Genomic DNA, 26,883 nt, shown 5'->3' on the forward strand with positions numbered 1-26,883 from the left:
GTAGATTTTTATTCAATGTTTCCTATCAGTCATGCTGCTCTTTCTGAGCACAATTTAGCCTAAATAAATTAATAAAGATATAAACATTATATCATTTAATGCTAACTTGGCACTGTTCGGATTTCGCTGATACAATAAATATTCCATTAGGCACCCAACAAATTGAATATTTTTCCCATTAAATAAAATCGCCTTCTAGTTTCTGGCCAGGGGCTAGCATTAATTCCACAGCCACAGGTATGCCAGATTCAACTAAAGGGTTCTGGATTCTTCACAAACAAGAGGTTATCATTATGCCTGCAACTCCCATTTTTTGGGAATTACACCATTTCTAGAATCCAAATTATGGCACAAATTACTCTTTCAGCAGTCGTCTTGTGGGCACTGGCATACAGCACCTCATTCCTAGATGAAAACCTTGTGCTGATACTACAGCTGCAAATCTAACCCAGAAAACAATGATAGGACAATGTATACTTATGAGAACAAAACCACAGCTACCTTCGTAAAGAAAAAGCAAGGCCTGGGACTCACACAAGATGAAAGGTCCAAAACAAGCGAATCGTAAAACATTTCTTGCTGCAATGGACAACTTTCTGCTCACTTTCATTTCTTACATATCATACACTCTCCTGCTTCTAGCACAGCACACAACTCAGTCATCAGTATCAGACGATGTAGGACTTTACAACATCTAACAGATAAAGCCGCCAGAAAGGACTTATCCAAAGAACTAGTAAGACGCTTTCTATTACAATATAAACTATACAAAAAAGGATAAAACTGGATAGTTTGCCCCCCCCCGCCTTCGTAAACCCCCTTCAAGATCAAGACTTAGAAAAAGAACAAAAAGCTTCCAATGAAGTCGTACAACAAAACACAGGGCATACTGTCATTAAAACAATAACGGACAGACTGATCCTTTGACCTGTACCAAAACCAAATGGACTATCGATGGACAGAACACATATCTGCTTAAGATCTTGCTACTGACCTTCAGAGGAAACATGACCGTACCTTCCTCACACAACTACAATGGCTTCAATATAGCCCCAGGACCTTTTCCTGATTTTCTATAGTCTCTGCAGTCTCCTCCATTTCCATTCTTTTTCCAACCATTCTCTCAAGCACCCCTATCTGGGTACCCTCGAGATCCCCACATAAAAGCCTTAAGCTCCCCCCCCCCTCCCCGCCCCACGCAATCTAATACATCCCTCCACTTTAGAGGTCCAATAACGAAGTCCTGCATAGAACAATTTGGTTTTCATTGGGAGAGTTACAAACATTTAACGTAGTATATGTTAGCCAAAAAAAAAAAAAAAGAGACAAATTAAGTTAAATCAGACTTGAAAAAATATGTCAACTTACTAATAAACAGATTACAAGTACATAAAAATATAATGATTGCAGCAAAAGCAAAAAAACTATGCATCGACTGCTTTTAACTAGAAGTTTGCAAAAACATTTGAAATACTGTAAATACAGGAACAGTATGAGACTATTCCAACTCAATTGAACGTTATGCTATCTCAAAAGTATTATGTACTGACAATTTAATAGTTTTAATTTCGAGTTTAGACACTTACATTTCTTCCAATGTATTGCAGCCTTTAAAATTAGACAGGTCTTCTATATCGTTGTAGGACAAATCCCTTGAAGTCAATCCAAAACAAACAAATGGGTCAGCATACGGCAAAACAATTTCGATTTGTAATACATCCTACCAGCTCTACAAATATCTTTTAAGCTGAACTTGTAACACTAGCCAGTCTCCTGCCCCTACAAAGAGATGATGTAGGAGGCAGGTACGATTGGTTTATAGTGAAGCAGCAGTGTAATGGTAGCTTTTATAAATGACAATTTATGCTGCAGAGCGGGACAGGTGTGAATGGCTTTTGATCACACATTTCTGCCCTGCCAGTTCGTCAACAGCTCATTAATAGAAGGAAATCAACTAAAATGAGGGCACTTACAAGGTCCGAAGCGTCTTTTGCTCATGGCACAGGCTGACGGGAATACTGCTGATCTTAGTGCCTGTAAAAATCCTGCAGAAGAGCAAAAACAGCTATGTATGAACATAGGAAAGTGTAGCCATCTTCACATCGAAATGATCAATGAGATCACTTTTAACAAAGTACTGTTTCTATCAAAGTATTCCCCTGAACAAACGCTATACTACCCAAATTCCTAAGGACTAACCACCACGCCGGCTTTGCTCCATCCATCCGCCTTCCTAACACAAACCCACTTTTTCCACACAAACAGCACACTTGAGCATATTATATGCACAAACAAGCCCGTGGATCTGGCTTAGCAATATCTGATCTGCTCCACTGCATGCACCACTGGCTGCTAGCCCACACATTTCAGTAGTATTTGATAAGATACGCGAGACATCTAAATGTCTGCTATGGGTAAGAGGAAGGAAGGAACACCAAATGTGCCAAGGAGGGTAAGAAAAATGAGGAAAACATGAGAGAAATGTGAATCCCATGTTGAGGGGTTGTTTTCCCCTCCAATTATAAAGTATGATCTACTTACAAGCTCTCCAGGTTAATAGTTCCAGTTAAATTAGGGAACTGCTGCACCTTGCTTGCTCCTCGAATCACCCTAGGGAGAGTTAAGGGAGAATATCAGAATTGCAAATAAAATGGACGACTTTCCGGTTTTAAACACAGATAAGGCAGGTTTAAGCAGATCAGTTTGCGAAGATGTACAGCTTGCATACAAACAATCTACAGAATAACAAGCGTACATGCGCGTGAGGAAATCATGGATCATTAGGGGCTGAACTGAGCACTTGCAGGCAGGATGCAGTGGTTGGGAACAAAGGATGAGGAGGTATAGAGAAAAGTTGGGCATTTATACTATCCGAAGCGTGGGACTCAAGGGGGTTGATCACGCATGGCATAAGGCGTATGTTAGGAATGTGTGGATGAGAAGACTGAAGAGGAACCCAGGGGCGGGGTTGGTAAATTTGGAGTGTAATGCTTTCTACCTTAGAGCCATAGGGTGGTAGGGTACCCCCTGGTGTATTTGCCGTACAATGCCATCGCCTTGCCTTTTGTTCAATGGCTGAGCAGCAGCCAGCAGTGATCAGGGCTCAGGGGATGGGTGATATTCAGTGTGTTGTGATGGTTTTCTTAGTTAATATAAGAGCCAGGCCTAAGACGTGAGCTCCCCAAGGAACCCCCTGCCACCCCCCTTTCTGGGGAGCTGAAGTTTGGCCAGGGCCACCCGTCGGGCGATTTATGCCAGCAAAGGTCTCCCAGGATAACGAGAAGTTCTCGAAACAATGATATGGGGTTCAAGAGTGGGAGGTTGGTGTAGTAATGCAGGAGATAGGGGGAGGATCAACATCTGGGCCATGCCCACTCATCCTGCCACCGACAGAAGCAACTGCTGCAGACAGATGGCCATAGAATGGGTATAGGGGTTGCATGAAAGGTTCAAACCCCGAAGTAGCAGATTACCATGTTGTCTCTCCGAATGAATGACGGCTGTACTTTTTTGGTCTTAGGCTGTTGGCATGACAACTGAATACCAAGCCCATTTGAGTGGAACTCTTGGTTATTGCACAACCGTCACTGACTTCAAATATTCTTGCCGTTAGCTTGGTCCTAACAATGCAACAGGCTTATCCTCCAGTCTAATAGTGCCTAAATAAAGTGAAGGTCTATGCCTCCGATATAAAACGCATTTCTCAGCACAGAGACATTCCCAGAAAAAGGTAACTTGTTGTGAATCTCAAACCTTGGACAACAAACATTTTGGTGATCAACAAGAGAGTATGCAAAGCTGGCTTGAGAAAAATCTTGACACACCCAATGAATTTAACTAAAAATTTAACCATGTGGGGCGTACAAACACTTCTAGAAGATGCACATTGCCTTGCAAATGACAAGAGACAGGCACTATGCAACTGTGGTGTTATTTCATGCACCTTTGGCTCCTATAACTAGTTTGTGAGCAACTTACATATTGTGATCAATATCTGCACCCAATCTCGAACTGGAATTAGGAAGTATGTATTTTGCTTTAGAGTTTTGCGTTTTGATCAGGTTTATTATTTCCCTATGTCTTTTTAATATTTATTATTCATTTTGTGTTCATCTTGGGAAATTGTTTTTCAGAAATTCCAAGTTATATACCTTCCTCATTTTACCCGTAGCTACTTGTGCATTTCCTATTTGTTTTTTATTACATATTTTACTCTATGGGAAAGACTTCTATAACAGATTGCTATCCCCTAACGTCCCCATTTGTTTTTTGTTTTAAAGTTAACCCTTCCTTTAAGATGCAACTCTATGTTAGCATTAACTTTAATCCTTTCCAACAACCTGCACTCTTCTCAATAGACCTAGTTTTGAATTCCAGGTTAAATTATTTCAAGATTGCTGTATCCAGAGGTAAATAAACCAAGAAAGGGATGTCTCCATTGTAAACTGCCAAACACTGGGGCTCTTGATACTACCTCGGAGACACGGGTGTCAGAATGGAGGTATTTGGTGTTTAGTGTATGGAGTTAGATGTTAGGTGATCTTTTGTATTTCCTCTTAAATATGTCTGTATTTGACTTTAGTGATCAAGTGATAGTTTTGAACAGGAAGTGAACTTTACCAAATGCTGGGCTGAACTGGGAATGATGACAAGTTATACTTTTTTAAATTTAACATCAGAAAACATTGATAGGAAAGATATATATTTGTGACACAAAAGATCAGGAAAACGGCAGGCAAATATAAAGGGTACCGTTCAGGAAAAAATATAATTAAGAGTAATGATTAAAAAAGAATGATGAGGTAAATGCTATAATCTAAAGTAAAAAAATTAGCAACAAAGAAAGAGGGAGGAGAAACTCCTAGAGAAAAGAAACGAAAACAATAAATAATCCAATAGAGCAAGTTACTTACATATATCGAACTGCACATTCCTTCCCTTTGAATTTCCCAAGCATTAAACTGGATCTGCAAATTTTTACGTGAGCAGTACCCCTGCACACCGTTGGGTGGCTGTGTTTGGTTCTGTATGGCGTCTTTGGTGCAGGAAGTGATGTCATGGTTACCTATATAGGAGCCCTCATGCGCAGCAGTTACTTTTCGCGACTTTCCACGCCAGAAACCCAGAGCCATTAAGTGAACTGACTAATGTGTGTCCAGACTAGGGTCCTGAAAGTGATTAACCCAAACCCTAGAAATCTGTTTGCAGAGCGGGGAGGCATGGAAGGGTGTAAGGAATCTGCAGCTAGATATAAGTCTCTACCAGATAATGTGTTACCAAAGGTAAGCAACTTGTCCATCGGATAGAGACTTCTAGCTGCAGATTTCTTACCTTTCAATAGATACCGAAGTCATAACCTCCTGGCAGTGGGCCGAGGACAAATTTATTATACTAGATAGTCCTGCAGGACCGAACGGGCAATGACTTTCCAGGTAGTAGTGTTTGGCAAACATGTGTAGGGATACCCACGTTGCTCCATAAGCTAACGCAGTTGATACAGCTTTTCCTCTGGTGGAATGGGCCCTTAAGCACTCAGGAGGTTGTTTGATAGCCAGGGCCTAACAGATCTTGATACAGAGAATGACCCAGTGTGAAATGGTTAGTTTCTGTACTCCCCAATCTTTTTAAGCTCCTAAATAGTCCAAGAAGAATTGGTCATTTACCCGTAACTCTTTTGTACGGGAAAGTTAGAACGACAATGATCATTTTGGGGCCAGATGGTGGAGTTGCTCCTCTTCTTTAGAGGGATCTGGAGGAGTGTAAAAGGTGGGCAGGGTAAAAGACAGTCCCAAATGAAATGGGGTCACCACTTTCGCCAGGAAAGAGGCCCTGGTGCTAAGCACCCCTTTGTCTGGGAACACAGAGATAAGGAGGCTTGGATGAAAAAGCCTGCAACTCACTCACCTTTCAGGCAGATGTTATTGTGAATAGGAAGGCTGTCTTGATAGTAAGCAGCCGCAGGGGACAATTGTACAGCAGCTTGAAAGGAGCACATGAGGTATGTGAGAACTAAATTAAGATCCCACTGAGGCATGATAAAGGGCGTCGGGGGGGGGGAAACATATGTACATGCCCTTTCAGAAACCTATTTACAATAGGGGACTTGAATAAAGAGAGATGGTCAGGCACCCCCAGGGAGGCGGACAGAGCAGAGAGATAACCTTTAAGAGTGCTCAGAGCAGAGCCCTGCTGGGCAAGGGTAAGAATAAAGAGAAGAATATCAGAAAGAGAAGCAGGAGGAGGATTGATAGACTTTTCTGTACAATATTTAGCAAATTGTTGCCATCAGCAGGCGTATACAGTTCTAGTGAAGGGCTGTCAGGCCACCAAGATAACGTTACAGACTTCGGGAGTAAGGTCAAAATCTATCAACTGTTGCTGATCAATCTCCACACAAGGAGGCGGAGAGTTGACAGGTTCGGGTGCTGAGCCCTCCCCTGCTGCTGGGACAAAAGATCCTCCCGATGGGGCAGCCAGTTCAGAGGACTGATGCTCATTTTCAGAAGCTTGGGAGACCAGTTTCTTTGTGCCCATTCTAGAGCCACAAGTATTACTTGGGCCAGGTCATTCTTGAATTTCCTAGGATGAAAAGCATCACCGAGCGATTGCTGCCTTTGAAACTCCAACTGCTGAAACAGTTCTTGTGCCACCTCTGAATGTAGACGCCATTCATGATCCATTAGATATCGACGGCTGAGTTAGCCAGCCCTGGCATTCAGAGACCTTGCCATGCGTTGAACTACCATGGTTATGTCCTGCTGTTCCTGCCATGTCCAGAGATGCAGGGACTTTTGATAAAGTGACCACAACCACACCCCAACCTGATTGTTGCAGTACCACATGGTAGTGGTGGCGTCCTTGAACAACTGCAACAACTTCTCCTTAACATAGGGAAGAAATGCTTTCAATACTAGTCGGATCGCAAGGTGCTCCAGCAAGATGATGTGGAGTCCGGATTCTGCTGAAGACCAGAGTCCTCTGATCTCTACCTCTCCCAGATGGCTGCCCCATCTAAGGAGTGACGCGCTTCTCACTACTGTCTGATCTGGTTGGGGAAGGGAGAAGAGTCTGCCTTTGTCCCAATTGTGGTTCATCAGCCACCACTTCAGGTCTTTTACAGTTCCCTCTGAGATCTGGAACATGTCTGAGAGATTTCCCTTATGCTGAGTGCCCAATGTAAATTCAGGTTCCACTGCAGAGCCCACATATGGCATGATTCACCAGTAGGATGCAGGAGGCCATGTGGCCCAGCAGCCTCAGTCATTCCACCGAAATCCAGGACAGAGGTTGAAACATCGGTATCATTGCCTGAATATCCTGGACTCGCTGCTCAGGAGGATAAACCCGAAACTGCACTGTGTCCAGAACTGCTCAGATGAAAAGGAGCATCTGAGAAGGAGTCAGGTGTGACTTTGGCACATTTATAGTGAACCCCAGTGAATGCATGAGGTCTGCCGTAGTCTGAAGGTGGTAGGCAACAGCCTGGGGTGAACCAGTCTTCAACAGCCAGTCATCGAGGTGGGGGACGATTGAAACCACTGACCTGCACAGATGAGCCGTGACCATCGCCATCACCTTTGTGAACACCCGAGGGGTGTCGCTAAGGCCAAATGGAAGCACAGTGTACTGCAAGTGCTCGCAGTCTAATATGACCTGCAGGTAATGTCTGTGTGCAGGCAGGATAGGGATGTGAAAATACGCATCCTTAAGTCCCATACTGCCAACCAGACTCCCTGGTCTAGGGCAGACAAAACCTGAGCCAAAGCAAGCATCCTGTACTTCTTTTTGAGGAAGAATGACGTTTCGGAGGTCTAGAATAGGGCAAAACTCTTGTTCTTCTTCAGGATATGAAAGTAGCGGGATTAACCACCACTGCCTACTTCTGATATTGGAATCCTCTCTGTAGCTGCTTTGGCCAACAGAGCTGTAACTTCCTTTTGGAGCAAAAACATGTGATCTTCCGTAAGCTGTTCTTGTGTTGGCAGTTTTGTGGGAGGGAAAGATTAAGGGAGGGAGTAGCACCTCTGGATGAGCTGGAAGACCTGTATGTCCTATGTAATGGACTGCCAGTGGAGGAGATGATGTTGGATTCTCCCTCCAACTGGACACCCATGGTCTTGCAGAACCAGACTAGTATGGCTTAGAGGCTGCAGGTGCCTTGGGGTTGGTGGTGGACAACTTCTGGCTACCAGACACATGGGTTGGAATGCACTGTGTCTATGTCCTCCCACAGCTTGGGCAGCTTGAGTAGAACTGTGGCTGGCATAAGGCTGGCGCGGTGGCATGCCCCTTCCATAGCCACGAAAAGGGTGTAAGTCAAACTGGGGACGAGGTGTCCCTGAGAGGCCCAAGGACTTGGCCGCAGCCCGTGAGTCCTTTTAACCCTCCAGGTACGAGTCTGCCTTCTGTGAAGTGGAGACAGTGGAACAGTGGAGAAGTGTGGCTCAATGGTTAGAGCGGCAGACCCTGATGCAGAAAATCTGGCCCGGGACCAGGGTTCAATTCCCGCCTAGGCGGGTCTTGGGCTCAATTTCCTCAGACCTGATAATTCTCGCATCGGTGCCTAATCTAATTCATGGGTCCCACTCTGTAACTCTGGGCAATAGCTTGCTTAATCTCCACAACGGCCCCAACAGCGCTGGGATGCCTGGCTTCACCTTGGAGGTTGCCCAGGAGTGGGCACCTCACAGGGAAAAGGCAGGAGGGATTCCACAGAGGTATGCGTACAGCGCCTTGAGACCCTAACAGGTGAGTAGTGCGCTATACAAGTACGAAGTTTTTTCTGAAGAGATGAGTCCTGCTGAAGGACATGTCTATTAGATTGCCTGGACATCACCCAAAAAGCCAGATATTCTCAGCCAAGGGGGCACCTCAAGGCCACTGATGAGGAAATCACTCTGCCCAGCGAGTCAGTCATATCCAAACCACACCTAATGGTGAACTTCGCTGCACCTCTCCTGTCTTTTAATACTTGGGAGAGGATGGCAGCACCTGCGCAACCGTAACCCACAAGGTATGTGAATAATGGACCGACAGGGTGGGGTGTTCACTGATAGCAATACTAGGCTGGTAGAAAAAAACATTTTACCTGTCTAAGCTATCCAGCCTCTAAGATTTCTTGTCTGGGAGAGCGACAAGGAATGCAACACAAGAAGTTGAGGCTTGGACTACCAAGCTCTCAGGGGTAGGGTGCTGGGTGAGTAAATGAGGATCACCCTGGGCAGGGTTATGGCGGCAGGCAAATGTTGTCTTTACAGAAACCCCTGTGCTGGGCTTGGCCCGGCCCAAGATCCCAGCAGGACGTCAGTAGGACTTCATTATAGGGGGTTAAGGGAGGGGGGGGGGATAGGGGTTCGGATGAGGAAGCCCCAAGCTGAAGCACTTCTGTTAAAAGGCTAGTCTTGACTGCCACAGAGGGAAGTTCAGGGTCAAGGACCTCCACTACCCTCTTCACCACCATTGCATAAGACACTCCCTCCTCTGTAGCCGTGGTAGGAGACAGCATGCCAGTATCTGGGGAGATGTCCAGTCTACTGGCATCTCCTAGTTCCTCATACCAGTTCAATGAAGTTGGTGTCTCTAACTGGTATTCTAAAGGGTCCAGTGAACCCTCACACTCCCCTCACCCCCCCCCCCCCAATGTCTGGCTGCTCCAGACAATTCTCAAGCAATGACCTAGAACCATTGGACCCTGCCGGTGCCGGAATCTGCGTTGATTGATGTTGTTCCAACTCAGAGTTGTCCGGGATGAGAATGGGGCTGGCTGGAAGCATCAGCGTCTGGTTCAGCACCACAGAAGGTCTTGTTGGCATGGCCGTCACTGACCCAGATCTGCTATCGGATCCGTGAGACCCCATCGGAGCTGAGGCAGGAGATGTCGGCGCAAAATCTGATAAGGCCTTCTTTGACCCTGCTGGGCTCAAAGGCATTCCAGAGGAGCTGGCCCACTCAAATATGTGGCACATGGCCCCAGAAGAAGTCTTTCAATTCAGTGGTGGTTGCTCCGGCTCCCAGAAACAGGGGGAAGCTCTGAGTGAGACCTGGCAATTACTCCGCAGAACCATGCCTGGAACATAGATGTTCCTCACATGTAGTGTTGGCCGATGGATGAGAAAAAGTCGAAGTCTGTTTAGATGACTACTACTTCTTGTACCTCTTCCCCGAGTATCCCGAGGACATTGAGAGTGAAGAGGACTTCGGGCTTCTGGAACGGGACCGAGACCTACTAGGAGTTGTGCTAACTGGCATTGACCACCGGGTTGCGAGCAACTTTAGGGACTGCTCCCTCAAAGCTTTTAGTGCCATGGACCATCAGTCTGAGCATGACTTCGAATCATGGTTGCACTCGAGACACCACAAGCACACCTTGCACACTATCAAAAAAGATCAATAAAGTAAAAAAATAAATAAAAAAAACCTGTCAAAAAGAGACGGAGGAGTAGCTCTTCTCAGGATCAGCACTAACTGATGCGGAAAGAAAACAACTGATGTCCGCATGCCGGGGTGGCGCCTATTTAGGTGACCGCAACATCACTTCGGAAGCCGACACACGCAGAACCGAACGAAGCCACTTAACGGCATGCAGGGGTACTGCTCACGGAAAAAGTTTCTGGATCCAGTTTCACGCCTGGGAAATTCAAAAGGTAAGGAATCTGCAGCTAGAAGTCTGAAGAAATTTGGAGATCACAAGAATTATAGCAAAACTAAGCCAAAGGCAAATGTTGAAATCGGAACATCAAACTAGGAAGAGGCCAGCACCATCACAGTTCTAGGTTCTAATACATTATCTAGGGTTACTCTCTATCCTACAGGCATGTGCATTTCAAGGTTTGCCTCAGGAAACAGTACCATTAATGGGACATGAGTAGACATACTTACTCTGCATTAGCTCAGAATGGGACTACTACTCTATCCTTCGGATTGTTTGTGGTAAGTTGTTCCACCGCTGGGTCCCTAGCAAACAATTAGCCATCCACACGATCTAGCAGTGCTAAAGGTGTTCTGAGTGGGCCATTTAACCTAAATCACCCATATTTACCAAACAAGTCAGAAAGATAAGCCCAGTTATTTACCTCAAAAGTGCATATGGTTGGCCCTTTTTGATGCTCCAAAACTGATCCAGTTAAATAATGTTGCCCACAATACAAGTGACTAGAGCATTAAAGTTGCTACCAACAAGTTTAGAAATCATCATTTGGGAAAAGACTCTTCAGTGAGCATACATTTTACGTCAGTAAAATTGCAGTACTATCAACCTCACAAAGCCATGTTTTTCTTGGCTTGATTGTGTACAGGCAGATAGATCTACGCTATAGCAACAGCACCATTTATGTTCTGACCACCAGCAGCTGGACTACCATTTAATGAGGAAAAAGGCTCTGTGAATTCCTTGTCAGCTACAGTAATTTCCAATTCTTTACTACAAGTTTAAGCTCCAAACCATACATACAGTTGACGTCTGAGACACAACAGCACTGTATTTACCCAAAACAATTGTGACGATGACTCACTGACAAGCATACTGAAAGTGCAGCATACAAAAGCACTGGTTCATTTTTCAGAGAAAGACAACGCAACAAATAGCAAACCTCTCCGGGATTGGGGCCAAGCCTCAGAATGTGCAGGTGGGCCGGTGCAAGCAGTTGGTTCAGTGTGGCACGTGCCCCACTGTGCCAGGCAGCTGAATAAGACCAGAACGCCGATATCCCAGACACGAAAAGTTAGAGACCCGTATACAAATGTTGTGCTGCTAAAGGCCACTGAAAGTTGACAAATCTTGCCAAATAACAGACTGCTGAAGTCGACTGAGTGTGCTGTTCGATGTACAAATCCAGCCAAGCAGATAATAGGAAACATCCAAGGGTCAATTGAAGGAAAACAATTATTCGGGGTTTGCGATCTCAGGTCCATAAATGGTAGGTAAGCGCTCAACCCTTTTGCTACAAAGTACTTATTTATTCAACACAATCCCTCTGAATATCTGAGAGATTTGGGAGTCTCAAGGCCCACCGCCATATTCTGCAATACTGGAGTGCTGTCCAGTCAAGAATGCAGTCAAGGCAGGTACGATTTTTTCGACTGTGAACTGTGATCTACGGTGCTCAGCTGTTCTTCACACAAACATTACCCGATATTAAGTCTTTATCCCAGCGCCTCTATTTGAATATGGCCCTCAAGCTCGTGATTAGATAAGCTGTGGCTCCATTCTCTCCATATTCAAGTGAATAATAAGACAGACTCAACCACTTATTTTCACTTCATGTTATTATTCGTATAGCACTGTTTTTGTAGAATAAAACGTAAATCACACAACGTAATGTCACACTCAAGTAGGCAAAAAGTAGATTTGGTTTATGTACAAAAGAAAACAAACACAAAATTATATTTAGTTTCAACTATTCTGCCCTTTTGTGCAAGACAAAAATGACAATGGGGCATCTTTTCCTTGTTTGTCTTATAACAATCCTAGCAGTAGTTCTCAGAATCAACTGCCAATTCTGAGTCATATCTCATTTGAGAATACAAAGTTCTTGGAGATCTAACCAATTCATGAGACAACGATGACTCTCTCCTTCAAAACAAAAACTCTGTAGAACCATAGAAAAACCTACCACTTTTTCCAAATCAGCTTATGTACAGTTGTAAACTGCACGTATGATCTGTCTGAGGTGGGCTGCACATCAATGTTTGTAAAGCATGGCTACTCACCTGTGTGGGTCTCAAGGCGATTGGGGGTGGGGGTTACGAGGGGGGGTGCGAGAAGGGCCTCATTGGAAGAGCCATGTCTTGAGGTTCTTCCTGAAAATGGTGAGAGACGGGCTTTGTCTGAGGTGCAGGGCGAGGTATTTGCAGTGAAGGTGAAAGATCGTCCTCCACTTGTGGTTTTGCAAATGCGAGGGACGGTGGCCAGGGCCATCTGGGTGGAGAGGAGGGATCTGGTGGGTATGTGGAAGGAGATGCAGTGCTTCAGGTAGGCTGGTTCTGTGTTGTGTATGGCCTTGTACGTGTGGGAGAGAAGCTTGAAGGTCATTCGCATCTCGACCGGTAACCAGTGGAGGGTCCTCAGGTATTGGGAGATGTGTTCTCGGCGAGGGAGGTCTAGAATGAGTCTGGCAGCAGCGTTCTGGATGAGTAGAAGTTTTTTTATGTTTCTAGTTGAGGTGGCTGCGTAGAGGGCGTTGCCGTAGTCAAGCTTGCTCGTGACTAAGGCATGGGTGACTGTCCTGCAACAGTCTTCTGGGATTCATCTGAAGATCTTCCGAAGTTTGCGGAGTGTGTGCCAGCAGGAGGAGGCGACAGAGTTTACCTGGAGGGTCATGGATAGGGAGGAGTCGGGGATGATTCCTAAATTACGGGCGTGCGCGGTGGGTACGGGGGGGGGGGGCTCTGAGGGATGTGGGCCACCAGGAGTCGTCCCAAGCTGAGGTGGTGTTTCTGAAGATGATGAGCTCGGTCTTGTCAGAGTAGAGCTTGAGGTAGCTTTCTCTCATCCAGGTGGCGACGGCTTCCATTCCTGCGTGAAGTTCCTTTTGGCCGCGTCCGGGTCTTCAGTGAGAAAAATGATGGGTTGTGTCTCATCTGCATATGACATGATGTTCATACCGTGGCTTCTGACGATGGCAGCAAGAGGGGCCATGTATACATTGAACAGTGTGGGACTTAGTGAGTCATCAAATATCAGGTAAGATTTGTTATGGGGCTCTCAACAGCACTTTAAAACCAAGCAAGAATCTGAGTGGTGACGATCGAACTGAGCATGGTCGACTACCTCCCATTTCCATAATTTGCAAAACAGCACACCAAAGGCATACAAGTGGCAGAGTGTTACCATTTGAACTGCACATTCCTTGCCCACGTTTTTCTGTCTGAGGCAACAAAGCATCAAGCTACATTTAAACCTCATGCGGTACCAAAGCCATACAACTGGCAAACCTTTCTCACCTAAAATAATACCACACACCACACCTAGTCTTACCTCACTGAACCATGAGAATACCAGAAGCTAAACCGCGCCACACAATACCATATACCTGCCACACAGCTCTGTGAATGCATATTTAGAAAAAGTTGCTTTTTCAATATTACTAACACATCAGGTCAGTCATCGGACAACCTTTCAAACTCAGTTTACAAATTAAATGACAAAAGTCTTGAGTGACACGCACCCATGCGCACAGCACACCATTACTAAACAATATAGCAAACAGTTCAATCTACACTTCACTGGCGAAACACAATGACACCAGGCCACCATGACTTGCGTCATTCAGAAAGAAAAGATCCACACAGTGCACTTGCCAAGATTTCAAATCTTCCATCGACCATAAAAATGAGAGAAATTCACTATACAAATGCAGTTAACAGAACATAACTTTATGCACATTTGGCTAACAAATAAAGCTGCTAGCGTACTTACAGGGAGTGAAGCTCTGACAAGTTCTGGAACGCTCTATTTCCCACAAAGGAAAGGGGGTTATCATACAGATGTCTGCAAGATATTAACAAAGAAACTTTGTTAGCTTTCTGCTCACTAATCGTACCAGCCACGCTAGTGTGAAAACAATTAAAGCACTTTCAACACACGTTATTTGCAGGCGTGCAACTCACATTGTCCTTAAAAGTGGGGTTCCATCAAATGCTCCATCGGAGATGACGGAAATGTCATTGCTGTGAAAACCTCTGGAAGAGTAAAGGAAAAAAAGATGATGCACAGCTTCACAGCCGAAAGCTTGTAGCACTGATGTGAATTACAATCTACAAGGCCTAAAATATCATTTACAAACACCTGGAAAACCCAGTGGAAACACTAACATAAAAGAAATCAGGAATGTTAAAGGAATATGCTCCCATGCACAACCCAGATATTAAAAACTGATAATTATTCAGCATCCACTTATTAGTCATATAATCATTTGTAGACATGTTCATCCAGCTTTCATTGCATTCAAGCAAATCATTTCCATTCATCTAACTATTCTTTAAAAATGCACCAGCAATGCTGAAAAAGAAACGCTCGAGTCAAAATAAGGTCCCTAAAAATAAACAAACACCTTGGTATGGAAGGCATTTTGGTAGCCTTCCAGAAAGCAAAGAAGCAGTGGGATAATGACATGTGAACCTTGTTCAAGTGAATGCTGGAACGCTGGGATAAGAGTTTCGCAAATCTACGGTGTACTGATAGTGACATTTTATCAAATAAAAGGCAAAATATAGAAAGCTAGAGCCACACTATGAAAGTAATCCATATCATGGCTAAAACAGCAAGCCTTTCAACTACTGGTGTAAATCAAAATGAACCACACATGTAGTCACAAGGAACACCTTAGTCATATACTGAGCGAAAGATAACCTAGGAAGCAGATTTCAGTCTTGATGCTTATAGACACAAATTGAAGCTGAACAGGAGGGACTTGTTGAGTTCTATAAGATTTTCCTAACAATGCCATTCTTCTAGTTTGGTAGTATCAAGTTCATGCTTCCTCAGTAAAATCTCCATTTCCTCAATATCAGACCTACAGTCAGAATCTGGAGAATCTGTAATGATTCAAGTGCTTGAGTTCAGTAGCACCCAAGTCCGATACAAGGGTTTTAACCAAAATGGTGCTATTAGGTCTAGTAGGGGGAAGAAGGAAAAAGCTTGGAAAACCTCTCCAAGCTGGAAAAGTAATGTTATCCACTATGTCATGGCTAACATTGCTCTAATGAAATGGAATTGCGGTCAAGACACCAAAGAAGAGTTTTTGTATCATAATCCGTTAGATTCCTGTTTTGTCCAGTCCGGGCAACTCAGTAGCCCAAATAGTGTTAGGACGGCTCATGGAGTTTCTACAGTTTTATTAAAAAAACTACATTTGAAAAATGTTATTCCTTTGGCCGATGTTTCCAGAAGTAGTTCCCATTAAAAAAAGTGAAAAAAAAACAACACATTTGTTCTTCGGTAGATTGATTTTTGAAAGACAGTATATGTACAAACACAAACAAGGTTAATAATTTGTGATTTGCAGATATAACTAATGGTATTATATTTTGTATGTGAAATTATCCTATGTTCAAGAAGGTTAACAACTTAAGTTAGCTTTCACTGGGTTTTTCTAGCATGAATAAAAAGCCAAAAGAGGGTTAAAAATAAAGTTAAGAGTTATGTTAACTTGAAACCAAAATCTCAAGGGGTTCATGAAAAAGTACTGATATAAAATGCTATATAGTCTGACGAAGACCAGTGAACAGAGACATTGAAAATGGTTATGTTAATAATTAACTGTGGGTCTCAAATTGGTGTTTTGGAAGTATCCAATTAGATAGAATGCATCTCTTGCAAAAGGGCTGCATTGCCGAAAAAGCTGGCAAGGCTGAAGGCGTATCCATCCTTCAGTTGTCTCTGAAACAGGTACTTTTCCACAGTGCTGAAGCAACATTCATCCTTGGGTAGTCAGTCCCCCTGATGTTAGGTCTGGCTACATCATAAATATAAATTAACTTTAAAAATGTAATACTATTTCTTCTTAAAACCAACGTGTTTCTGAAATAATGGCAAAGCGAACTGATGAATGACTTGACACCAGAAGCGTTTTTATCACTAAATACATTTCAGTAGATTAAAGAAATTGTAGATGAATTTAAAGTCCAAGAAAAAATAAAATGGTATGCATCCAAGTGTGGACACTGATCCTTTAAGAACTGCTATGTACTTAAGCCTCTGTCCATTCTGTAATTTTTCAAAAGAGAGTAGAGTAACATGCAACAATGTCTCACCGGGAATCAATGACGGGATGATATTCAAGAAGTACATTTAATTACAATGCAAACATTAAATAATAACAAAATAGCCACCAGAAGCATGATTAAATACAATTATATTATCACCAAAGACATACAAATTGAGCTTCACAAATCAAATTGCAGTTTCAACCATATTTAAAGTTCTGTATTGAGTGAAAAAGTGAACACTTTGTGCTTGTGGAGAAAAAGATGGTGCAAGTGAAACAAGTGAAAAAAAAAACAAAGAATGCTACAGCATATTGGGCTGGAATTCAGAACGAAGTAATGCATGAGAAACAGACATTTATGAAGAATTTTATAAAATCATGTCATAATTCAAAAGTCAAAATTTAGCTAGAGCAAGTCAGAAGCACAAGCTAAATTTGAACTTTAAGTACGGTTGATGCGGCAATTTGAACTGTGAAGCTCAATTTGTATATCTTGGATGATAATATAATTGTGTTTAATCATGTTTCTAGGACTAGTTTGTTATTTAATGCTTGCATTGTAATTAAATTTACTTCTTGAATCTCATCCCCTTGTTCATTCCCGGTGAGACATTGTTGCAAGTTACTATATTTACCCAGGTCTCTACTGGGAGCATGGGTGTCTCCTACGGTTATTAATACAAAAGAGAGTAGAGGCACTATAATATTATACCAGCTACTATCAAGACTATGTACTGTTTATGACCATTCTCTGGTAATATAACGTTATGCCAACTCTCATCAAGACTATGGGCCTGATTTAGAGGTTGGGGATGTGTACTCAGTCACAAATGTGACATATTCCACTTCTAATTAGATGGATGAGAAATCTAATGCACTTGTGATAACACAAACAGGATATTATATCCATAAGGATAGAATACACCTGAACTAAGGAAAAGTGATATCAATAAGGTCTGAAACAGAGTCTCTCTCAGAAAAGTTCTAAATCAGGCATCATCACGGTCTAGTAATTAGCTTGCTCTTAAGTACTGAAATATCTAATTAAGGCTTCTCCAACAAGTAGCTTCTGAGCTACAACCAGCTCTCCTGCGTGCAACATAGCTTAATGATATAGGTGTGTTTTTGCTCGGCTGAATTCATATATGTGTACCAAAATTGAAAAGCAAGCGTTTGAGATGAAAATGTATGTTTTTCCAAAACTCATGAGCTGTTTCTTGGGGGAAAAAACAGTTGAATTTACAAAATATATTTAAAGCTGATGTTGAGTGACAAATTATGCAGTGCTGTCGAGGCATATTACTCCTATAATTACCTTGATGGCAGGGCCATTTCCACTATGGCTGTTGTATATTGCCCATGTAAAGGCATTCCAAATTGCTAAAGTTGTTTTTACATTACCGCTGGCAACCCTGCCTGACACACAGAGGTGATTTCTGTTTACAATCTTGCGTGGAATGGCCACTAATGTGATCTTGCCTGATGTGGTCAATATTACACCATCAATATTAGTAGCTCAGGAGAATTTCTGTAGGATACTGGGTCACTGGTTGAGGGGTTGGAAGCCCTACTCATGCAGCAACCACAATTCTTGCTAGGGTGAAACACAAGTAAATCCTAAATTAACCTGTTCATACCCCTCTGGTAGTTTGGCACAAAAGCAGTCAGGCTTAACTTAGAGGCAAAGTGTGAAGTATTTATGCAGCACTTCAAGCAGTAATATTGTGAAAACACTAGAAAATTCGCACAACAATTTAGAAAAATAGAGTAGAATTTAATAAATTGAGACCAAAAAAACACAAATCCGATTAGTAGAACCTAAGATATGCAGTTTTAAAGATTTAAATGAAAACAGTGCTATGAAGCACAAGGCGCCATCTTTGTTTATTAAGTAACACCGGACCAGGACAAAGACAGCAATTCAGGCTGACTGAGTTGGAGTGTGGGACCCAGTTAGGCCCGCTGAACAAATTACCTTCGATCCTGGATGCGGAGTGTTGTGTGCTCCTGCTTCACGGATGCACTGCACAGTGCCAGCTGCGAGGACCTACGCAGAGGATGCATCATGCAGCAGCGGCAGAGAGGAGCTGCAGGGCTGAGATGCGAGGTCCACTGTTGAAGCTGCGTCGTGCAGCAGCGATTGCAAGGAGCAGTGGAGTCCTGCGTCAGGGATACCTTTCGCTGTGGAGTTACCGATGCAAGGCAATGCATCATACTGCATCGGTTCTGCGTGGACCACAAGTTGGGTTGGCAGCGCACCTTCAGGCCCACTTTCAAGGGTCCAGGATTGGGGTGGCACTGCTTGGGAGGGCAAAAATTACAGCAGACAGAGTCCAGGGATTGTGGGTTGCAACCTTTTATGTCCATGAGGCTCCTATCAGGAGGTCAGCCAACTAGCCCTTGGAGTCACTCAGGTGGTCCTGGGTTTCAAGATCCAGGCCCAGTCCTTCTCAGTCAGGAGAGCAGGTAACCCAATGTGATCCTATGGTAGGGGTAGACCATGCAGTAGTGAAAAACGTAGTGTAAACGTTTTTCACTACCAGGACAAGTACAAATTAAATGTACATGTCCAACTTTTTAGATACACTACACCTTGCACTCTTGGTTATTCAGGGCATACCTAGGGGTGACTTGAATTTATTAAAAGGGAAGGTTTGGTCCTGGAAAAAAGGTTTATTTTGTAGATCGAAATAGTTTCAAAACTGCACATATATGCTGCCATAGCAAGCCTCAGAAATGTTAGCAAGTAGCATTTACTTTGCAGGCCCTGGGCACATGCAGTACCACTTTACTAGGGACTCGCAAGTAAATTAAATGCACCAAGTGAGTGTAAGCCAATTCTTACATGTTTAGAGGACAGCACACAAGCACTTTAGCACGGGTTAGCAATGGTAAAATGTGCAGCGTTCTAAACAGCAACAAAAGCAGGCCCAGAAAACACTCTCCCAATCACCAGATCACCGACTGGAAGCCACTATCCATCCAGTAAACAGCAGCCCTCATGAGTTCGACCCACTCCAGCTCATCCAACAACCCATGCCGACATTACATCTTCAATGTGGGCCAGAAGAAACTCAGCAGCTATCTCACCCCCATCCTCAACACCTCCATCAGGAATGCCACCATCCCTGAAGCATGGAAGTAAGCAGAGGTCAAGCCGCTCCTGAAGAAACTGTCCGCCGACCCCAGTGAACTAAAACATTACCACCCCATTTCATTGCTCACCTTCCCAGCTAAGTCCTCGAAAAAGCTATCAACAAACAGCTCTCGGAACACCTGGAAAGATACATTCTACTAGGCTACTCCCAGTGCAGCTTCCGTTCAAACTTTAGCACTGCGACTGCCCTCATCACCACAACAGACTACATCAGGTCTCGCCTCGATCATGGAGAGAAGGCAGCCTTGATCCTCCTCGACCTCTCTGCCTTGTTCAACACCATATCCCATTACACCCTAACTTCCAGACTCCACCACATCAGGATCCAAAGCAACGCCCTCAAATGGATCCACGCCTTTCTCATAGGCCACACCCAGAGTCTGCCTTCCACCTCGAAACCTAAAACCCGACGCTGTTGGCTGAGATTGTTCGTTCCCACAGACTCAACATCCTCTCATACGCTGAGGACACCCAGCTCCTCCACCACCACCAGACCATCCAAAACGCAATGGTGAGACTCATCTTGGACCTCCCCAAGCAGACCCGCAACACCCCCTACCACAGAGGTCTCCACTGGCTGCTCGCGCACAAGAGATGCAATTCAAGATTCTTACCATTGCATACAAAGCTCTCTACAACATCAGACTTAATCTCATCAACCACACAATCTCCTTCCGCCAGCTCAACAGGGAACTCAGTTCAACAACCCTCACCCAAATCCTGAGTTTGCCGCTGCCGCAGCAGAGGCCACTCCTTCTCCTACCTCACTGCCAAAATCTAGAATGACCCCCTCCCACCTGTGCACCACGCACCCCCTCCTTGACTTCAGGAGGAAGCTCAAGACATGGCTCTATGAGGAGTAGCTACTGATTTGCAGTGTCAACCCACAGCGCTTCGATCACTCAGGTTGATATGCTGCGCTTTACAAATCTAATGATTGATTGATTGATGAGTGAAGACAAAGTCTGGGGTGACGCTGTAGAGAGGGCCATGTACAACACCATCTTATCTTCCATTAGTACTGTGAACCAACAATGCTTAAATTATATTGCCAACTGCTGGCCTACCCGACTCTCAAGGCCTTAGGATTCATCAGATGGCAAGTAGATTCATGACCAAACCTCAGATGCCATATATCTCTATATATCTCTATATCTATATCTATCTATATCTATACACACACATCTCTATGAAAAAGCTATGTCCCCTCCATCAAGATTGCCACTTCACACAATGCTGATTTACAGTCTCGGTGGGAGTGGGGGTGCCTGGCACGCCATTAAAGTGAACAAAAAATACTCAACCAAACTACAGCTTAAACAAATGATAATCTTCACACAGGATGAGCTCCAGATCCTAGAAATTGTTGTGCAGGGTGAAGTGATAAGGCACTGACGTCATAGGTGACTAGTGGAGCTTTCTTTCAACACTCAGGTGTAGGCAGATACGCGGCCAGAGTTAACAACACATTCATGCAGGAATTAAAGTTTTTCTGATCAAGTTTACGACCTTGGAATATATCAGAAGAGAGAGAATTTACGAGAAGTCTCTCTCGAAAATAAACCTTGCTCCAGCATTTCACGATGTAATGCTGCATACAATTTCACTGTCTGAAAGATGAGGGAGTTAGTGTGCAATATTTTATGCATGTTTTCCTTAAGGGGAAAACATCATTGCTGGCTGGATATATAAAATGAAACCAATTTTAACTAGATTTCTTTTTATGACACAGATACACAAAACACAGTTATTCTGCCGAGTTAGCACATTGCAATTTTTTGATTGAAAATGCCACAAATGTGATTAAAAAAAACTCAGCAATTAATTTTTTAAGTGAACGGTTATCTTAGTCCTGAATGCCTCAAAATTATAAATGCATTAAAAATGCGGTGGGGATGCAGATTGGAAAAAGTGATACAGTTATACTCACAGCTCTTTTAAATTGGAAAGGGCTTTGATAGCTTCAGGGAATTCCACCAGGTTATTATAGTTGAGGTCCCTGCAAGGAACAGCGAACAGGGTTATGAAATATTCAATATCAGCATGACATGTGTTCTACCATTTTTCAGTTCGAGCAGTAAACTGAAACATAAAAGAATGCATTTACAATGTGCTAGAAAACAGGAGTGAAAACTCAGCCAAATTACTAGGCCAGTCTAAATGAAAAACTAGACCATAAGAATGCAGCCAAAAGCGTTAGGATGCAGATGGAGCTTTTCACAGCGTTTTGCACCGTAGACATTTCTGACAAGGGTCGGCAGAGAAACACAATCATTGTGTGGTCGTTGGGGATATGTGCATTTGCCCAAACAGGTACACCGCAACTACTGGGATTTAGACTGAGATCTCTAAACATTTAACCTATCAAACCAGTGTACCTAAAGGCGTGTAAACACAGCAGGTATGTGTTCTCATTTCATAAAAGCGAAGTTTCAGTCCAAGTTAAAAAAATAATAATAATTACAATTTGTTTCTTGTATCATGCCACCCGCAGTCGCGGCTCGCATGAAGTAGAAGGGGCAGGGCGGCACGCGGAGGTAAGGAGGGGGTGGGGTTAAATTAAAAATAATAAATTCGTTTTAAAAAAACACTTACCTCTGCTGCTGCTTCATCCGCTCCTCTGCAGGTACAGGCTCCAAAGCCTGCCGTGTGCCAATCCTAACACTGCTCAGAGCAGCGTCAGGATTGGCTAGGAGCGACCAGTCAGGGCGCTCCTAGGCAGACTGAGAACCTGTGCAGGCTGAGCTAGAGACAACCCACTGCGCATGTGTGTTTGGCCGGCCCGTAACGGCTGGCCAAACAAACGAGCGCAGTGAGGTGGACTGCTGAGCACTCCCCCTCATTGCTCATCACCCCCGTGGCCCCACCCTTTTCCCAAAAAACGATAATAGACACAGTTCTATATCGTTTTTGGGTCAAAGGTTTTCAGCTGCTGCTGCTGGGGCGGTGGGTGGGGGGGAATGAGGAGGTGGGGAACTAGACTCCTCCGCCCTTATGGAGAAGCCGCCCCTAGTCACCCGATGATGAAGATTATTACTGTAAGTGTTATTGAGGGCCGTACTTGTGCCGCCTTGTGCTTCGCCTGCTTCCCTGGGGCAGGCCCCCATAAGAAGGGACAAGGAGTTGCAGGCTGCTGGCCCCAATGATACAAGCACTGGGGACAGTCATAGAAACAGAGAGGTGCCTTCCCCGGGGACCCCATCAGTAGGGACATCTTAAGGATTTGGGGGACCCTGGGCCTAGCATATTTTAGATGCCCCAGTACAGAACAGCTATGAATGTATGATCCAATTTCAGCTCCTTCATGCCGTCTTTGGCCTAGTTACTGACAGTGTACAAGCACACTCGTTCTCCTAAATGTATTTACATCTAATAATCAGGGATAGTTTGTAATATTTTAACACAGCAGCAGCTCACTAATATCACTGCAAATAATCCCTGTGACACCCTTACATTTCTCATATCTGAGGTCCTATTTTGATAGGAAATAAACGTTTTTTTATGGATGTTGCATGAAACAAACAACATTTCTCTGCAAAATGTCTGTAATTGGCTCACACATCACTCAAATAAAAAATAAATTAAACAAAAACAGTATTTAAAACAATCTGTTTAAGAATTATCGAAGGTCGTCAGGGCAAAGCTCTGCAGAACAGAGCTGACTCCATCACCCCCACTCCTCCCTTCCTGAAAGGCTGGGACCCTGGGCTAGAGCCCCCTTTGCCCAGGCCTTAGAACATCTCTGCCCATCAGGGCTGGGGGCACACATGTTGAGAACCGGGACCTGATGGGGTCGCCAGTAGGCAGCAAATATTCAAGCACACATTTCCTTCCATAAGCTGCAGGTCAAAAAATACCCGAGACAGCATGCTGGTTTGGGCACCAATTTAGCTATTGACAGACTAGTACAAAATGGAAGTGTTCAGTAACATTGCAGGTACACGAATGGAGTTGTACTGTAGATTAAAAGCACAAATCTAAATCTAAAAACATAATAGGCTAATTATTTGGGAAAACCTTCCACATATCTGCTGTAACATTATATACAAATACTCTTTAAACAGTGGGTAATCTTCTGCACTACAGCTCCTGCTGCCAAAACATGCTTCACTACTGGCAACAGGCTTGGAAGAAAGCTTTGCCCATACATATATTTAAAAGAATGATCTCCTTGGCTGAAAGGATTTTAGAAGAGCAGCCAAAATGTCACAGCCCTGGCTTCTCATACCGATCAGTTCTAACAAAGCAATTGTATGTAAATTGTGACCTATCAAACTTTGAAGTCACCACAGAGGTGAATAGTCACTGGGTGAGAAGTCAGCCTTGCACACAGACTAAATCCCCTCTACGTTCTTTGTAGTTCTGCACACAAGAAAATAAAAAGTTATAGAGAAGGCTAAACCATGAAATATGTGAAAATGTTTGCTGTAAACAGAGCGATGTTCAAGGGCGGAAAACGGGCATCTCTAATTTTGAACAGAAGTCCACAATGTTGACAGGACTCCACCAATAAAGCTTATGAAGCTACATCCACCAACGTGCTACAGTTAGCTACAGAACAGCGCAAGGCAGCTCAGCACCCCATGTCAGATTCTGCAAGCTAACTGCTAATGCTATGAAGATGGAACAATACATTCGAAGAATTTGCACACAAGATGTCCAGTATGACAGCAACCGCCAGGCCCTCTTCCTCTATGTTCCTGACTTATTTTGCTTTCATGATTAGCGAAAAGAGTTTGTGTCTTAGCCTTCATTGAATAGGTAAGCTGCAAGTTACAAAGTTAACTATCTCAAGGCACCGAGAACAGAGGTGGGAGGAGGCGTGGGCATCCATTGGCCAACAGAGGGGAAGTAGGGTGGGTAATGGTTACTTTGTTTGTTTTTCATAATCCAGCATTTTTATTATTAAATCATAGGTGAGAGTGGTATCATGACAGCTCCAGTAACCACCCTCAGGTGGATATCCCAGGTGGGTACTGGAATAAGGTGTTCCAAGCAGTGCTTAATTTGAGCCACTGGTATCCAGTCCTTAGCACCCACATTTAATTGTGAACACCAGCTCTTATAACAGCCTGCCACACGATGGAGCTGTTTAGCTAATTTATAGATCAGCACAACGACAGTTGTTTATTAATTCAATATACATTAAAAAGTGTTAACTCTATAGATCTGGGGCCAGGAATAATCTAAAATGTCACACTTTTAAGTCTATAATGGTTAGTAGGTGTGTTGGTGTTTTCATTAACAGCGCTGGCAGGAGCAATGAATGGGGCAAGCTGCAGTGACCTCCTGATGAGGGCCCCGGCACTTACTTATATACACATTATTCACTGCACAAGAAATCCATATGACCTTAATGCTGGTTGGATATGTGGTCAGCTGTGCTTCAATGCAACAATGTTATAGTAAATTGGCTTTGATTTACAGTTCTGCTACGTTTTCTGTGAAATAGTAATTGTTTTACATGTTCTCTTTGCAAGTTATATTTGTGAAATCATTGGGTCAGACTAAGAAACTGCTTCGGTCCAAAGTCAATGCACACAATGCAACCCTGAAGTTACCCACCGCACTCTTCCATATTCTCATTTCAGAATGGAGTTCGCTCAGTTTCATGCTTACAAAGTATGCGGTGCTGCCCTTTAACAACTGTTGGGGACTGGGACAAAAAGAGCATTTATCAAACTAATTTCCTCCTACAAGCATTAGATCCTATACTGGCGCGGAGACGTTTCCTAGCGTCAATAATTATTTCTTTTGAAAACCTTTCTAATTCTCCAAACAGATCTCAGTCTGCCAAAAGTGCCCTTTTACTGATTTTATTTTCATATTATCCTTCGGTGTGTCGCTTATTCAATCCAGTGTGCCAACAGGCGTCCGCAACCACCAAAGTTCTTGTCGTCCGCTTGGTAGATCTCCGCAGGCGGTTTGGACAGAAAATGTACAGCGGCAAGTCCTTCAGTCTTCCACTAGTCCAAAGCCAACACCGGGTACATTACAAAGTGGGTCAGGGGACCACATGCAAGAAAGAGCGTTCAGAGGAAGGCAGCCACTGCCGTTAAGGAGCATGAAATCAAAGAACATGCTATTCAATGTTATGTTTATTTGTATTGTTTGCCTAGTTCCAAAGGCTGTCCTCTGCAAACAGATACCCACGGAAGAATGAATGGTGGCCGGTAAGGAAAAGAAAGAAATTCCAATGAGTGCCTCCTCGCCTTCACTGGGGATTAACCTTTTGACCGGTGCAGGAATCCTTCAAGGCCTTCTTTAGGTGCTTGTACATCTCTAACCAAGAGGGAGACACGGAGAGAAATCCCATGGCTGCAATCTGATGCGCAAATGTGCCCTACTTCAGGATGGAGGATGGGAATCTGGCGAAAACCTGCCTTCTGAAACGTTCGGAGCCCTGAGACAATCCAAACAAGCCTCTGCTCAAGCAAGGATCCCAGGCCCTTGTGTCACACGCTTGGCTTCTTTTGTAAAAGCTCGACGGAATGTCAAGGAGTGTCACTTCCTCCGTGCCTGGGAGGAAAGTGTCTGTTTAAACAGCATTCCGGCCCAACTCCCACCATCCATTTCATCTTTTTTTAATCGTCCTAAACTTTAACCTCGACATCTACTTATGTTCACAGAAAAAAAAGACATCTATCTCCGATCTGGCTGCCTCTGCACTAACTTTGAGCTTCAAGTGATCCTGACATCTATCTCTATAAACCGGATTGTGATGTTTTTCCATGAACTAAACATTGAAGATTTGCAGCATTATTTGGTCTTCCATTTCTACAGGGGACGCACCGATACCTGGCTTTCTCTTGCCATAAAGACGCATCGAACAAGCATTGCTACTGCAAGCCGCCACCTTATGTTTTGGGACGTTTCCATTATTAGCTAATTTCCATATTTTCCCCCTTGCACGGCTTTCTGAGCTTTAAAACAAGGACCAAACAAGCCAGCAAAGCATATTTCATTCCTCTCTTAACGATCCTGTTTAATGCTGAATTTCTTCATGTCATAGTTCACAGT

The 26,883-nt window shown here is 43.8% G+C and overlaps 1 protein-coding gene across 1 annotated transcript in view; it reads right to left on the reverse strand.

Moving 5' to 3' along the window:
* The window catches only part of LGR4 (leucine rich repeat containing G protein-coupled receptor 4), a 285,300-nt gene that overhangs the window by 23,895 nt on the left and 234,522 nt on the right, over positions 1-26,883 (reverse strand). Inside the window, exons 7-12 of the mRNA XM_069221966.1 lie at positions 21,794-21,862; positions 14,608-14,679; positions 14,417-14,488; positions 2,542-2,610; positions 1,974-2,045; positions 1,587-1,652 (exon numbers count right to left, since the gene is read on the reverse strand). Coding sequence (XP_069078067.1) covers positions 1,587-1,652; positions 1,974-2,045; positions 2,542-2,610; positions 14,417-14,488; positions 14,608-14,679; positions 21,794-21,862 — 420 coding nt within the window. The remainder of the gene's footprint in view (positions 1-1,586; positions 1,653-1,973; positions 2,046-2,541; positions 2,611-14,416; positions 14,489-14,607; positions 14,680-21,793; positions 21,863-26,883) is intronic.

Source organism: Pleurodeles waltl, chromosome 3_1 (assembly GCF_031143425.1).
Source record: "Pleurodeles waltl isolate 20211129_DDA chromosome 3_1, aPleWal1.hap1.20221129, whole genome shotgun sequence".
Classification (NCBI taxonomy): domain Eukaryota; kingdom Metazoa; phylum Chordata; class Amphibia; order Caudata; family Salamandridae; genus Pleurodeles; species Pleurodeles waltl.